Source organism: Marmota flaviventris, chromosome 2 (assembly GCF_047511675.1).
Source record: "Marmota flaviventris isolate mMarFla1 chromosome 2, mMarFla1.hap1, whole genome shotgun sequence".
Classification (NCBI taxonomy): Eukaryota; Metazoa; Chordata; class Mammalia; order Rodentia; family Sciuridae; genus Marmota; species Marmota flaviventris.
This window is the reverse complement of record NC_092499.1, coordinates 199,455,672-199,471,075: the sequence shown is the minus strand read 5'-3', so window position 1 is coordinate 199,471,075 and position 15,404 is coordinate 199,455,672. Positions and strand designations below refer to the sequence as shown.

The 15,404-nt window shown below is 42.4% G+C and overlaps 1 protein-coding gene across 1 annotated transcript; it reads right to left on the bottom strand.

Annotated features, from left to right (window-relative positions):
- Window positions 1-527: 527 nt before the first annotated feature.
- Wfdc8 (WAP four-disulfide core domain 8) lies at window positions 528-14,954 on the bottom strand. Its single transcript, XM_027954170.1, has 6 exons — window positions 14,896-14,954; window positions 10,170-10,261; window positions 4,836-4,976; window positions 3,383-3,550; window positions 1,544-1,684; window positions 528-667 (listed from the first exon to the last, which is right to left on the bottom strand). Exons 1-6 carry the CDS (start codon window positions 14,952-14,954, stop codon window positions 528-530), a joined length of 741 nt encoding a protein of 246 aa, XP_027809971.1.
- Between the last annotated feature and the right edge of the window lie 450 nt (window positions 14,955-15,404).

The window sequence follows — 15,404 nt, the reverse complement described above, 5'->3', positions numbered from 1 at the left end:
AATGGAGAAGAAAAAAACCTTAAAAAAGGAGATAAGTGCCATAAAACCTATTTATCTTTCACACACACACACACACACACACACACACACACACACCACACCAGTAGCCACTGACTTTAAAATAAGGAACTGACACTATTGCTTTTATTCTTATTTTTTTGGTGGTGGGATCGATGGCAGGACCTTGCGCATGCTAACTACATGCTCTGCCAAGGAGCTGAATCTTAGGCCCTCACTGCCTTTATTTTCAAGATTATTTTAGAAGTTCTACAATAGAAGACAAGATATCAAAGCCATGAAGTTGGAGAAAAGAAGAGCCAAGTTTATCATTATTTTATGATGATATGATTATATATAAATTTATTATATATGAAAACCCTACATGATAGGATACATATAATAACCCTATAAATACTGTTACCCTTAATAACAGTCTGGTAAGGTAGTTAGTCCAAGACCAACAAAAGAGCTCTTCATTATGCTTATTCATAATTACTCTTCCCATGAGAATATTTTCCACTCACTGTTCATTTCCGGGGTGCCAAGCACATCAGTCCACAGCGTGAACAGCACTTCTCTCCCTCTGGACAATCGCTATCCTGCAGGCACATTGGTTTACTAATCTTGTTACACATCTGAGGCATACGTGGGCAAAAACCTGGTTTGACTTTATGGAGTAAAAACAAGACACTTGACCTTGAAACACTCCATCATAATTAGACACACATTTGGGGAATCTTAGGAAAACCATAAAGGATTTTGTTCTAATCAAGCCTCTTCCCTTCCCACCACTGAGTGGGGGAGGCACTCTCCATGGCTAGTAACTTGAAGAGCATCATCCCAGACTTGTCCAACCTGATAAGATTCCTGTATTCCCTATGGAATTAATGGGTTTGGGTGGATCCAGAATATCCTTGTCTTATGAATTATAGGAATTGAGAATCATATAGGGGGAAGTGAGTTGGCCAAGTCGCACAGACAGCCTCTGAAAAGTTGAAGTCAGTTGAAAAAGCTTTGCCTCTTGCAACCACACCACGGGTATCTCCAGGCACTACTAATCCCTGGGTCTACGTGGGGAAATTGGTACCTCCAGCCTTAGGAGTGGGAGAGTTGGCTTCTACCCCCAAAGCATTTGCTAACAGTCTTTCCCCAGATCCTCTTATAGAATGTGAATTATCAGGAATATACTTAGTGGTTAAGAATCTGTATGTATGTGAATCCATGGACATTGTCACTTTGCAAGTCATGGAAGAATGAGATCATAACAAATAAATTTTCTTGGGGAAGAATGGAGAGTGATTACCAAGTGTGGTAATGACTTTGAAGAGTAGCACAATAGTGTCCAGAGGCCAGGAGGTCAACATGGGAGCACTGGTTGGGCATTGAAAGGTGAAATCTCCTCAGATACCTCCAAGGTCAATCCAAGGGGCAGCTGAGGTTCAAGAGACTCCCATTTCATGGGGTATCATGGCATCCTTGATCCATGCCCAGTGGACTTTGGGAGGTATATCTTCTCAAAGTCCTTACCATCCCTGGTCCTTACCTTGCCAGAGGTTGGCACAAACAAAACCACACCTGGAGTCACAGCATTTTTCTGTCATAAGGCAATCCATGTCACTCTTACATGGCTTTGGACACTCCATTCGAGAGGTGTAAGGGAAGAGTGGGCACTGTCCTTTCTTGACTAAAACAAGAGCAGATGTGAGTACCTGCAGACCCCACCATCCCACCACCCTTCAAACAGATTTTCTTTCTCTTCTAAACCAGAATCCCTGGAACTTGGATCACTTTACCCTGCCCACTCTCTCACTGCATTCTGGAATGTGGTAGAAAGAATGCTGAGCTCAGCATCTGAAGCCCCAACATAAAGTCTCAGTCTGGTCACTAAATAAGTGACAGCATCCTTCTGTATAAAATAGGGCTGATGATGTCCGGTTCACACAGATCAAGTTAAGCCCTTTGAAGGGGTTTGGTTTTATTTTGAGTGAAATGGGAAGTATTGTAGTGTTCTCAATAGAGGATGTCATGATGGCTCATGTTTTGAAAGGACTGTCGTGGCCGCTGTGCTGATAGTGATTATAAAAAGAAGGTGAATATCGAGCAGGGAAACCCTGGGGCAGGCTGTTGCAGCACCCCAACTGAGAAGGTGACACCTTGTTAGAGGGGCAGCAGCTCTCAGATTTGGGCTGGAGATACAGCTTTGTAGTCATTAGGACCTAGATGGTATTTAAATCAATTCTTTAGGATTTTATGTGGGTCTCATCTGGTGGCCAAGTCTATGAGGGTAGATTTTTTTTTTCCTTCTGTCTCCTGTCAGACTGACAATAGTGCGTTCAACTCTTAGAGGTACACGTTACCACTGAGCACAGACCTAAGTTTCCCGTAAACCAGCCCAAACCCATTCCCATGGCCTCTTCTTGCTGCTCTGGGGAGAAAAGACCAAGCCCTTGTCCATAGACCCTGATTCCTCAGATCCTCCCACTCAGGGAATGTTTGATTCTGATGCCATCCAGACAGATCCCAAGATCGCATTGGCCATTCAGGCACATGGGGTGTGGGGAATTGAAAGCACTCTACTCCTGACTGATTATGGGTTCTTAGGCAGCTAGCTACCTCTCTGCGTTGGTGATGATGGTGTGAGGTTGAAATTCTGGTGCTGCCTTGTAAATCACACTGTGCCACATCCTGATGAATGGTCACCATCTCTCTCAATTGGTACCATTTAGTGGGCCCATGCCACTGGACAAGCTGCCATGTCAAGGTTTGGTGTCTTTGAACATATGTCATCCTGCCAAAAATTTGGTGAGGTGTTGGCTACTGTAACAATATTATAGAGGAGAAAACTGAAGCTCCCACAGGCCAAAACCCCTGCACTAAGTGGGAAAAGCAGGGTTTTAGTCCAGGTCATAAACTCAGTAGGACTCTGTCCCCCAACATTACCACGGATGATCACTCCACTAAAGAAGGAACCCACAGCTCTCACCTTCACCGCACCCTATTCTCTACCTTCAGTGTCTCACTTACTCCCTGGGACTCCAGGCTGGCCTGTCTATGCCTCCCTCTTGGGTGAGTCCTCCAGGTGATGCTCAATAGGTTGATGTGATGAGAAAATATCTTTCTCCAAGAAAGTAGGCCTGGTTCCCATGAGCCAAAATTTGTGAGCACTTTATGGGTACTATGTCGTTTGAGGTACAACTCCATTCGATAAATACTATTACCATCCCCATTTTGTACACAAGAAAATAGATTCAGCAAGGCAGGCAATTGGCCCAAGACCTCCCAGCCAGTAAGTGACGGAGCTATGGCTTGAACCCAGGTAGTTCCACCTCCAACTCTGAGTTCTAACCATGCTGGTATTCTGTTTCTGGGATGTGGGTCTCACCAATTAACATGCAGGCCTTCTTGCAGTCATCCAGCCTGAGGAAGTTGTTGGCGTTCCCTTGGCAGCCATGATAGATAAAGGTTCTACACTGATGTTTTTTAAAGTCATAATACCAACGCTGCAGTCTCATCCTGCAGTCTCCTCCTTTAAAGGGTAGCATGCAGGGTTCTGAGGTCAGGGTGTAAAAAGGGAAGAGCATAAAAGGTAGAACATAAAAGAGAAGAACATAAAAAGAAGGGATAGGATCCCCCCGACTTTCATAGTTGATGGTGTTATCATCCAAGTCAGAAAAAAGCCACACTCAAAAACAGTAGGTTCTGGCCCTAGCTCCACGACCACTATTGTCCACTGAATTCTCCTAACATCACTTCTTTCTCGCAAAGGTGATTTTGAAGGGCATCTGAAGATACTTTGGAGTTGATCTTCTCCACTGCTTTGAGCTTTGAGAGGCCAGGACCTGTTCAGGAACTGTATCCAAAGTGCCTAACAAAGCACCTGGTACATAGGAAGGAAAAAATAGTCCCTGATGTCTGAAAACCCATCAGTAAGCTGTTGTGTTCCCCTGTTGACATAAAACATCTCATGGGACATCTGCATCAAATGAAGTCACTCTAAGATCATGACAACGTGAGACAGAAAGCAAGATATCTGTGAAATTCATAAAATACCAAACACTTCCCTGTTCCACCTAACGTCAGTGACTTGAGCTTCTCTGCCAGTTTCAGCTCCCTCGCTCTGCCTGCTCCCTCTGTGGATGAGATTCCCTGAGGAGCCAAGCCGTAGCTTTGCCCCCACTTCCTGACAGTACAGATTCTAAAGCCCTCCCCCAAATCATCCAAAGACCAAATCCTGTAATACATTCTAGCAGTTGCTTACTGAGATGTCACATGGTTATCCACAGTGGACATTCTCCCTCCCTGTAATCAGTAATGAACCCAACTTGTTCAGCTCCAGGTATGTTCCTGGTAGTCTTGGCCAAAGGACACCGACCATAAATACCAGTTGAATGAATGAATGGATGAACGAATGAATCTCTGTCAAATGTACACACTCTTATAAGATGTGCATAGGAATACTTATGAGTTCCCAGAAACCTCCTTGAAAAGACCAAGAGTCTGAAAGGAACCCAGCACCTAAGTTAACTGAGATTTGATTTTGTCACAGGGCCAACCACAGTTTCTCAGCACACAGTGAGCACACCAGAGTATTAATTGTTTATGAAAGATCGAATGTTGGACCCAAGAAGGCAAACATCAGTATTGTCTAGTTGATGGCCACCATGCCTAGACTCATGACTTACACTTAAGGGTGAGAGTTAAATTGGATAGTGAGAAAAATGCAAACTTGGGACTCTTTGTCCTGCTATCAGAAGGAATTGTTCAGCCATTTCTGAATGGAGTCAGAAGTGGGGACCCTCAAAAGTCACCTCCGCCCCCAGCCTGAATGCCACTACCTTCATATGGATCCATGCACTTCTTCCCACAGGCAAAAGTGCAGCACTTCATGTAATCTGGGCAGTTGAAATCCGATTTGCATAAATCCGGCATCATGATGTCACAGAAGAGCCGCTCTCTGGGGCACTCTCCAGGTTTCACTACAAGAAAGAATCGTCCAAATTCACATTCCAGGAGTTTAAGCTCTTCTCCTACCAGGGCAACGGTAAATGATGAAAATGTCCCAGTCCTATCCTGTACCTTCAATTCCCAGTTCTCATTCTGCTTACTTTTAGGATCCATGGCTGTCTCTCTCACCACATTTGGCCCATTTAGATGGAGGTGAATCCGGAATTTGTGCCCAGGTAGAACTGAAGGAAAAGCATCTTAGATCCCAAAGGCAGGTGGTTCAGTAAGGACAAAGGCCCTTGCTTTAAATTAAGGAGCTCCCAATCTTCTTGAAACCTAATATTTTAAGGCTTAACTCCTCTGTCTCCAACATCTGAGGCAATCAAAGAAATTAGTAAAGAGTCATGGAAACATCATGGAAATAGGAGTCAGGAGTCCTGACTTTGGTCCCTTGACTTCTTGTGAACTCAAGACCAATCTGAGTTCAATGGTGGGAATTCTGACCTACTTCTAAGACAGGAAGAAATGGTGGAGTGGGAGGAGCATCATTGGCAGACTGATTGCAACACTAACTAGCTAAATAATCTTGGGACAGTCTCTTCCTTTGTCTGAGTCATCAATGTCCTCTCTGTAAAATGAGAATGGCTTTGTCATTTTTTAATGCAGAGTAATACTCCATTGTGTATAAATGCCACATTTTTTTTTATCCATTCGTCTATTGAAGGGCATCTAGGTTGGTTCCACAGTCTTGCTATTGTTAATTGTGCTGCTATGAACATCGATGTAGCAGTGTCCCTGTAGCATGCTCTTTTTAGGTCTTTAGGGAATAGACCGAGAAGGGGAATAGCTGGGTCAAATGGTGGTTCCATTCCCAGCTTTCCAAGAAATCTCCATACTGCTTTCCAAATTGGCTGCACCAATTTGCAGTCCCACCATCAATGCACAAGTGTACCCTTTTCCCCACATCCTCGCCAGCACTTGTTGGTGTTTGACTTCATAATGGCTGCCAATCTTACTGGAGTGAGATAGTATCTTAGGGTGGTTTTGATTTGCATTTCTCTGACTGCTAGAGATGGTGAGCATTTTGTCATGTACTTGTTGATTGATTGTATGTCCTCCTCTGAGAAGTGTCTGTTCAGGTCCTTGGCCCATTTGTTGATTGGGTTATTTGTTATCTTATTGTCTAATTTTTTGAGTTCTTTGTATACTCTGGATATTAGGGCTCTATCTGAAGTGTGAGAAATGGATGGCATTAGAGCAGATTATGCTAAGTGAAGCTAGCCAATCCCTAAAAAACAAATGCCAAATGTCTTCTTTGATATAAGGAGAGTAACTAAGAACAGAGTAGGGACGAAGAGCATGAGAAGAAGATTAACATTAAACAGGGATGAGAGGTGGGAGGGAAAGGGAGAGAGAAGGGAAATTGCATGGAAATGGAAGGAGACCCTCAGGGTTATACAAAATTACATACAAGAGGAAGTGAGGGGAAAGGGAAAAAAATACAAGGGGGAGAAATGAATTACAGTAGAGGGGGTAGAGAGAGAAGAGGGGAGGGGAGGGGAGGGGAGGGGAGGGGAGGGGGGATAGTAGAGGATAGGAAAGGCAGCAGAACACAACAGACACTCGTATGGCAATATGTAAATCAATGGATGTGTAACCGATGTGATTCTGCAATCTGTATACGGGGTAAAAATGGGAGTTCATAACCCACTTGAATCAAAGTGTGAAATATGATATATCAAGAACTATGTAATGTTTTGAACAACCAACAATAAAAATTTTTAAAAAAAGAAAAAAAAAAAGAGAATGGCAATCCTTACTGTACAGGTCAGTTAGAATTAAATGGGATGATGTTCCTAATACACGGATCACAGAGCCTGGTAAGAGTTCTACAGATATGTGGTTGCTTACTCCCTTTTTAGGGATAAGTATGGATGCTGATTTAAGTGCTTGCAATAGACAGGTTTCCAAAGTTGCACCCATAAGATTCCAGTCCTCTGGTTACTGAATCAAACACTGATGCAGGCACTGCCGTGAAAGGATTCTGCATGTGTAGGTGAAGTTCAAAGTTAGTTGACCTTAAGAGACAGAGATTATCCAAGTGGGTCAGACCCAGTCAGTTGGGTCCTTTAAAAGAAGAAGGTTGGGAGTGAAGAGGTCACAGAGATTGAGACTGTGAGGAGGAGCCATCCTACTATTGCTAGCTCTGAACATAATGGAGGTCAAGTGCCAATAAATGAAGGTGGCCTTTAGAAGTTGACAACCAGTCAGGAAATCGGAGCTTCCATCCTAAAATGGCAAGAGCAGGGTTATGCTAACAATCAGTGCACTTAGGGAGAGGACCCTGAGTCCCCGCTGAGAACGGCAGCCCTGTCTGACACTTTGGTCTCAGCCTGACGAGAATCAGAGCAGAAAACCCCGGCGCACCAGGCCAGACTGATGACCTACAGTGGGCTCTGCAGCAACAGGCACTAATACAGTGCTAGAGATGGAGCATGTCTCTAGTGGAACCTAATCAGAGACATATGATCTTTTTAGACAGGACTGGGTCTTGTAATTATAGAAGTTTAGAATTCAAAGGACCATATTTAACTTTAATACCACCGTCCTGATTTCCTAGCTAAAAAAAAAAAAAAAATGAGGTCAAAAAGGATGCTTAAGTGACTCAGTGACAGGCCCAGGATTCTCAACCCAGAACTCACCTCAGAAGCCCCACATCTTCCCCAAGGATGGGCCACTGAGACTTTTAGCATTCTTCAGCTAGTCTTACCCATCACATCTCTCTAAATGCACCCTCCAAGGATGGCTCAAAGCTAAGAAGAGTACATGGTTCCTGATCTGGAGTGTACATCAAAACTCTCTGTGTATCTTTAAGTAAATAAGGACTCTGGACTGAAATCGGAATCTCTAGAAAGTAAGGCCTACTGACCCTAATTTTTTTCCCTTTTTTAAAAAAGAATTATTTCATCTAATTTATCATATATGACAGCAAAATGCATTTCAATTCATATTACACACATAGAGCATGATTTTTCACGTCTCTAGCTGTACACAAAGTAGAGTCACACCATTCGTGTCTTCATACATGTGCTTGGGTAATGATGTCCATCTCATTCCACTGTCTTTCCTACCCCTCTGTGCCCTCCCTTCCCCTTCCTCCCCTTTGCCCTATCTAAAGTTCCTCTATTCCTCCCATGACACCCCCATCCCCATTATGGATCAGCATCCTCATATCAAAGAAAATATTTGGCATTTAGTTTTTTGGAATTGGCTTACTTCCCTTAGCATAATATTCTTCACTCCATCCATTTACCTGCAAATGTCATGATTTTATTCCCTTTTAATGCTGAGTAATATTCCATTGTGTATATGTACCACAGTGTCTTTATCCATTCATCTACTGAAGGGCATCTAGGTTGATTCCACAATTTAGCTATTTTTTAAAAGTTTTTTTAATTTGTTTGAATTAGTTACACATGACAGTAGGATGCATTTATGCACTTTGATATATCATACAAAGATGGGATATAATTTCTCATTTTTCTGAGTGTACATGTTGTAGAATCACATTGGTCATGCAGTCACATATGTACATACAGCAATAATGTCTGCTTCATTCTACTGTCTTTCCTATCCCCACATCCCCTCCCTTCCCCTCCCATCACTTCCCTCTACCTAATCTAAGGTAACGCTATTCTTCCCTAGTGCCCTCCCCCACCTTATTGTGAATTAGCATCCATATATTAGAGAAAACATTTATCGGCCTTTGGTTTTATGGGATTGGCTTATTTCGCTTAGCATGTTTTCTCCAACTCCAACCATTTACTGGCAAATGCCATAATTTCACTCTTGTTTAAAGCTGAGTAATATTCTATTGAGTATACATACCACATTTTCTTTATCCATTCATCTATTGAGGGGCACCTAGGTTGGTTCCACAGTTTAGCTATTGTGAATTGAACTGCTATATATACATTGATGTGGCTGCGTCCCTGTAGTATGCTGTTTTTAAGTCCTTTGGCTATAAACCGAGGAGTGGAACAGCCTCTGACCCCAATTTTTAGAAAGCCCCCTGGGTAATCCTAAGGCAAGTTGGTAGGAACCATGGGATAAGCTACCACTTGGGGACCATTGCTCAAGATTTGGGCACAGAAAGAGTTTGGCAAATTAAATATGGAGACCTCAAAAGGGTAAAGAGAAGTAGAAAGGGAAACCTTGGGATTAGGAGGTAAAGCCAATCATCTCACTAGAGTTGGTTCCCCGGCTTCCAGCAGCCATTTAAACCTTTGCTTGGGTTTTGGACATTGGGCTCCTCTCCTGATTATCAGCTTGAGTTCTTTACATAGAATAGAACCCCCTCCCTCCCTGGCCAGCTCTTCTTAGCCACTTACTGCCCCGACACACGACTAAATCAGTCAGGGTCACTCCAGGAGAACTGGGCTGGCACGAAATAATCACACAAAGACAGAGAAATACCTTTTTCTTTGGGTTCTGGGACGGGGGCCCCTCTGACCCAGCTCCCACAAAGGAGGCAAGGCGGGCAATAAAGAGACATGCCTTGAACCTGGGTTTCATTGGGGAGGCTGTTCGAAAGAACATTCATCCAAAAAAAGGGCCAAATGTGTAGGATTACCAAGGAACAAGGGGCAGCCCCCTCCAATTGGGTAATGTCCAATCCCAGAGCTACACCTCGCTATCTGAGCGGAGGCAAGTCCCCTTGCCCTGCAGGGTGCAATGCCAGTCCAGTACCTCTTTATTCAGGACTTCGCGGTGTGTGCATAGCTCCTGCTCAGGGTGGTCCCCAACAACTTACCCTGGGTGCATATCCTCCCCCATCACCCCAGCATCCTGTCCATCATGGCTTTTGGCCAATTTTGTCTCCAGTCTCCTTAAAATCGACCTTTTCTCCTTCTTTACCGCACTCCCTTGACTCAACCCCTGACTTCACTCTCTCTTCCCCAAGACTGCAGCCATGTCCTCACTGATCCTCTCCTCTCAGGCTCATGCACAGTGACTCATAAATTTAAAAAAAACCTGGAAGACTTATTTTGGGAAAAGTTAGGGAAATAATTTGGGGAGAACAGGCAGGGGAGGATCTGGAGAGCTTAGAGTGATGGCTCAGAATCCACAGTAGGGATGACCTCAGCCGACACTAGCTTTGCACCCAACCTCAGCCTCCAAGAATGCCTCTCACAGGAAAATGGCGGCAGCTGTTCTGAACCCACCTTTGATCTTGTTGGACTGCGATGCAGAAGTCTGCTCCAAAGAGAGAGGGAGAAGAAGCAGGAGAGCTACATTCCTCCAAGAGAAGGTGGAGCTGTGGAGAGAAAGACAGATGTGTGAGAGAAGAGGGATCCGAGTTAGGCATGATCCAGAGGAGGCACAAAGTGTGCAGAGGAGCCTTCCAGGGGATCCCCCAGAATCCCTTAGTTCTCACATAAGAAAAAGGAGCCCGTTGGGACGGGGGCAGGCCTAGACATTCCATTCCAGAACTCTCCCCGGGTGTCTCATACTCTGCCACGGTGCTGCGCCTCGTCCTACCCAGACACCTGTCCACTCTGTTTCTCCTGGGTGAAAGGCCACACCTGAGTGATTAAAGGATTTGTTTGGAACAGTTGTGGCGTTGATTTGCACACAGTCATTCCTTGGGCAACCCCTGACACTGGTGAGCACCTTTTCTTCTCCACTGATGACAGAAATAAGCAAGAGATTTTCTGGAAGGCCTGAGCAGACCCTGCTGGGTCTTGGATCTCAGAAGTAAAAATGATCCCAGATGGCCATAAGTTAACAAAAATATCCCGCTTATTCCTTCTGGGGCATTCCAAGGCTTAGCTCCTATGATACTCCTAGACAACCTGGTAAGTGGATAATCTTCTCCTGCTCACTCAAACCCTCATTTTCCATATGTCTTTTCAAGATCTAAGTGTGTTTTTTATTTTAAGATGTGAAGAACTAACAGCATCTTACTGTAGTAACTCTTGGAGAGAACACATTTCAAAATCAGAGAGAGAGAGAGAGAGAGAGAGAGAGAGAGAGAGAGAGAGACTGATCTTTATGCCATTTATTCTGTGTGCCTCATTTATACATGGAATCAGATCTTGAGGAAGCTATGCAGAGATCTTCCAGCATCCTGAAGCCATATTATGTGGTGACTAAAGTGAAGACATGTCACCGTATCCACCTTTGCTCCCTCCTCCCCAGAATTATCTTCCCTCAATTCTACAACAGTTCCTGGACTCTTCATTAGTGGTGATCACAACCCCAAACCAGTGATCTTGGCTTTGGTCACTTTAACTACAGCATATCTTGGATCCTTAGTTTCCTCATATGGAAAATGAAAATAATATAACTAACCTGGAAACTTTGCTTTTACTGTGGGAATTAAGATGAGAAAGGATGAAAATTTAACTCAGCAATACAGGATGGTAGAAAAGTTGATGCCTGCACTTGGACCTGAGTTCACGTCCCAGATCCAGCCACTCCCACCCGTGGGGTCTGGCCTGTCACTAAGCCTCAACTTTTCATAAGGGAAATAATAATAACAAAAGCTGCCTCTTAGACATGAGCATCAATTGAACTATTGTAGCAAATCATGGTAACTGGCGTATGGTCAGTGCTTAATATATGTTCAACAGGAAACAAATAACAATGAAGTAGTGATTGGCCCAATAGTACCCACGGCTCTTTCAGCTTTTGAGTTCCCTAGTCAGAAACCGTGCCATCTCTTCAGTCCCCTGAGAGATCAGACAAGAGGCCCTGTGTCTCTTAAGTTCTCATGATCAAGTTGTACTTTTGGTTTGAAATTTAACCTAGATAACACTATTCACTGAGTCTTGAGAATTACCGGTCAGATGAGCCCACAGTCTATTAGTAGAAGCAGGGCTCCTGGGGGGACATGGAGGGGGACACAGATGAACAGGACTTCCAAACAATTGAGGGTATCCGGTTATAATTTTTAGTGTGTGTGTGTGTGTGTGTGTGAATGTTTATTCCACATATAGAGCACAATTTTTCATATCTCTGGTTATATACAAAGTAGAGTCACACCGTTTGTGTCTTCTTCATACATGTACTTTGGATAATAATGTCCATCTCATTCCACCATCATTTCTAACCCCATGCCCCCTCCCTTCCCCTCCCACCCCTCTGCCCTATCTAGAGTTCATCTAATCCTCCCATGCTCCCCTCCCTACCCTACTATGAATCAGCCTCCTTGTATCAGAGAAAAACATTCGGCCTTTGATTTTTTGGGGATTGGCTATCTTCACTTAGCATTATATTCTCCAGCTTCATACATTTACCTGCAAATGCCATGATTTTATTCTCTTTGAATCCTAAGTAATATTCCATTATGTATCTATATCACAGTTTCTTTATCCATTCATCCACTGAAGGGCATCTAAGTTGGTTCCACAGTTCAGCTATTGTGAATTGTGCTGCAATAAACGTTGATGTGGCTGTGTCTCTGTTGTACTGGGTCTTTTGTGGCAACTTAAAAAATTTAGGATTGTTTTGTCTATTTCTGAGAAAAGTGTCCTTGGAACTTTGATAAAGACTGAATAATAATTTGCTAACAATTTGGATAACCTAAAAGAAATAGGTAAATTTCTAGAAACACATCAAGACTGAATCATGAAGAAATAGAAAATCTGAATAGTCCTACAATGAATAAGGAGATTAAACCAGTAAGATCAAGTCAAAGGAAATCCCAGAACCCATTAAGGGAAATTCCAGAACCCAAGGGCTCAAAAGCTGAATTCCACTAAACACAGCAAAGGAGAAACGCGGACCAATCCTTCTCAAACTCTTCCAAAGAAGTTGACATGGCAGGAGTATTTTCAAACTCATTTTATGAAGCCAGCATCACCTTGATACCAAAGCAAGGAGAAGACACTTGAAGAAAATAAAAAGCATAGTCCAATGCGCCTGATGAACATAGATACAGAAATCCTCAACAAAATATTAGGAAAGCAAATTCAGTGACACATTGAAAGAATTATCCACTGTTATTGTGAAAAAAATATCAAAAATAACAAATTCTGGTAAGGATATAGAAAAAGGAGAGCTTTTACACACTGTTGGTGGGAATGTAAATCAGTGCAGCCATTGTGGAAATAACATGGAGATTCTTCAGAAAACAAATAGAACCACCAGGTGACCCAGCAGTGCCACTATGGGGTGTACGTCCACAGGAAATGAAGTCATTACATCAAAAAGAGACCTGCACACCCACGTTATGGCCACACTATTCTCAATAGCCAAGTTTTAGAATCAACCAAGATATTCTTTGATAGGTGAATGGATAAAAATACTGTCATGTATAACTAATTAAAACAAAAATATGTTATATATGCACAACCCAATATTATTCAGCCATACAAAGATGAATCATGTGACTTGTGACAACGTGGCTAGAACTGGAGGATGGTATGTTAAGTGAAAGGACCTAACTGCAGAAAGACAAATACCACATGTTCTCATTCATTTGTAGAAGCTAAAAAAGTTGATCAAGTGGGTGAGGTGGTACATGCCTATAATCTCAACCACTCAGGAGGCTGAGGCAAGAGGATCACAAGTTTGAGGCCAGGCTTCACAACTTGGTGAAATCTCATCTCAAAATAAAAAAAAATAAGAAGTGCTGAGGATGTAGCTCAGTGGTAGAGCATCCTTGGATTCAATCCCCAGCACAATCAATCAATCAATCAATCAGTAAAATAAAGTTGATCTCATTAAAGTTGAATGTAGACTAGATGTCACTAGAGTTAAGGAAGAGTATGGGGAGAGAAGATGGAGGGAGAGTGAATAATGGGATCAAAATACAGTTAGTAGCTTTAATGTTCTAGAGCACAGTAGGGCAACTAATAACTACAATTAATTAAACATTTGAAGATAACTAGAAAGGAAGACCTTGAAGTTTCTCAACACATAGAAATGATATTAGAGGAGATAATTACTCAACCTGATTTGATCATTATACATTGTATACACATATCAAATTATAATATTATAACCATAAATAAGTACAAATATCATGTTAGTTATAAAATAAAAATTAATTTAAAAATGTATCATTCACTACAAAAAACAATGAATGTAATACACCATATTAATAGGATGCAGGGGAAAACCATGTGATAATCTCAGTGGATGTAGAAAAAGCATTTGATAAAATTCAGCATCTTTTTATGATCTCAATAGGTTAGTTAGAGAAGGAATGTACCTTAACCCAGTAGTCTACATAGCACAACGTCACAGCTAGGATCACACTCGTCAGTGAACAGCTGGAAGCTTTTCTGTTAAGATTAGGAATAAGACAAAAATGCCTACTCTCACCTTTTTAAAAACATGCTACAGGAAGTGCTAGCCATGGAAATTAGTAGAAATAAATAAATAAATAAATATTATCCAAATAACAAAGGAAGAACTGAAATAATGTGTGTGCTGATAACATGATTCTTCTATAGAAAACCCTAAAGATTCTACCAAAAAAAGCTATTAGAACTCATAGATGGGGCTGGGGTTGTGGCTCAGCGGTAGAGCACTCGCCTAGCATGTGCGAGGCTCCGGGTTTGATCCTCAGCACCACATAAAAATAAATAAATAAAATAAAGGTATTGTGTCCAATTACACCTAAAAAAGAAATATCTTTTAAAAAAAGAACTCATAGATGAATTCAGTAAAGTTACAGGATACAAAATCAACATGCAAAGATCAGCAGTGTTTCTATACATTAACAATAAGCTATCTGAAAAAGAAATTAATAATCTCATTTACAGTGCCACAAAAACATATTGATGAGTAACTTTAAATAAAACAGTGAAAGATCTGTGTACTGAAAACTATAAAACATTGACGTAAGACACTGAAGAACAGGAGTGAATGGAAAGATAGCCCGCGTTCATGGGTTGAACGATTAGACATTGTTAAAAATCCATACCATCCAGAACCTACCTTTTGGCCCAGACTTTCCAGATGGCAGAGGTTTCTCCTTGTAGTAAACTGAGAAGCATTTTGCACTTGAAAGGAACTAGGAGAGCAGTGTGAATTTCCAGGTTACGGCTTTTAGAAATTATGGGCAGAAATTACGGGTGAGGCCCCACTAAGACTCTGCTAAATTCTGCAACCACTGACTGCTCCCCAACATGGAGAACACCCAATCCCAGTCCCTGTTTTCATGGTTGAGAGCTTGTTCACAACTCTTCGTCCCAGTGGCATAGTGTGATCTGCTGCATGGCCAGTCAACCAGGAATGTGCTTTGAGCCTGAACAGAAGACCTCGAGAAGGACAACTAGCTCCATAGGTCTGGCTGATAAATCTTTCCCTAAACCCAGCCAGAGCATGTGCGTAAGCTTCTCTAAAGAAATTTACCTTCTAAATAACTGCTGCACAGCTATCTACATTCCAATAGCTAGTCTCTAAATGCTGAGTTTGGAGCACTCCCTGTACAGCTCTATAATGTG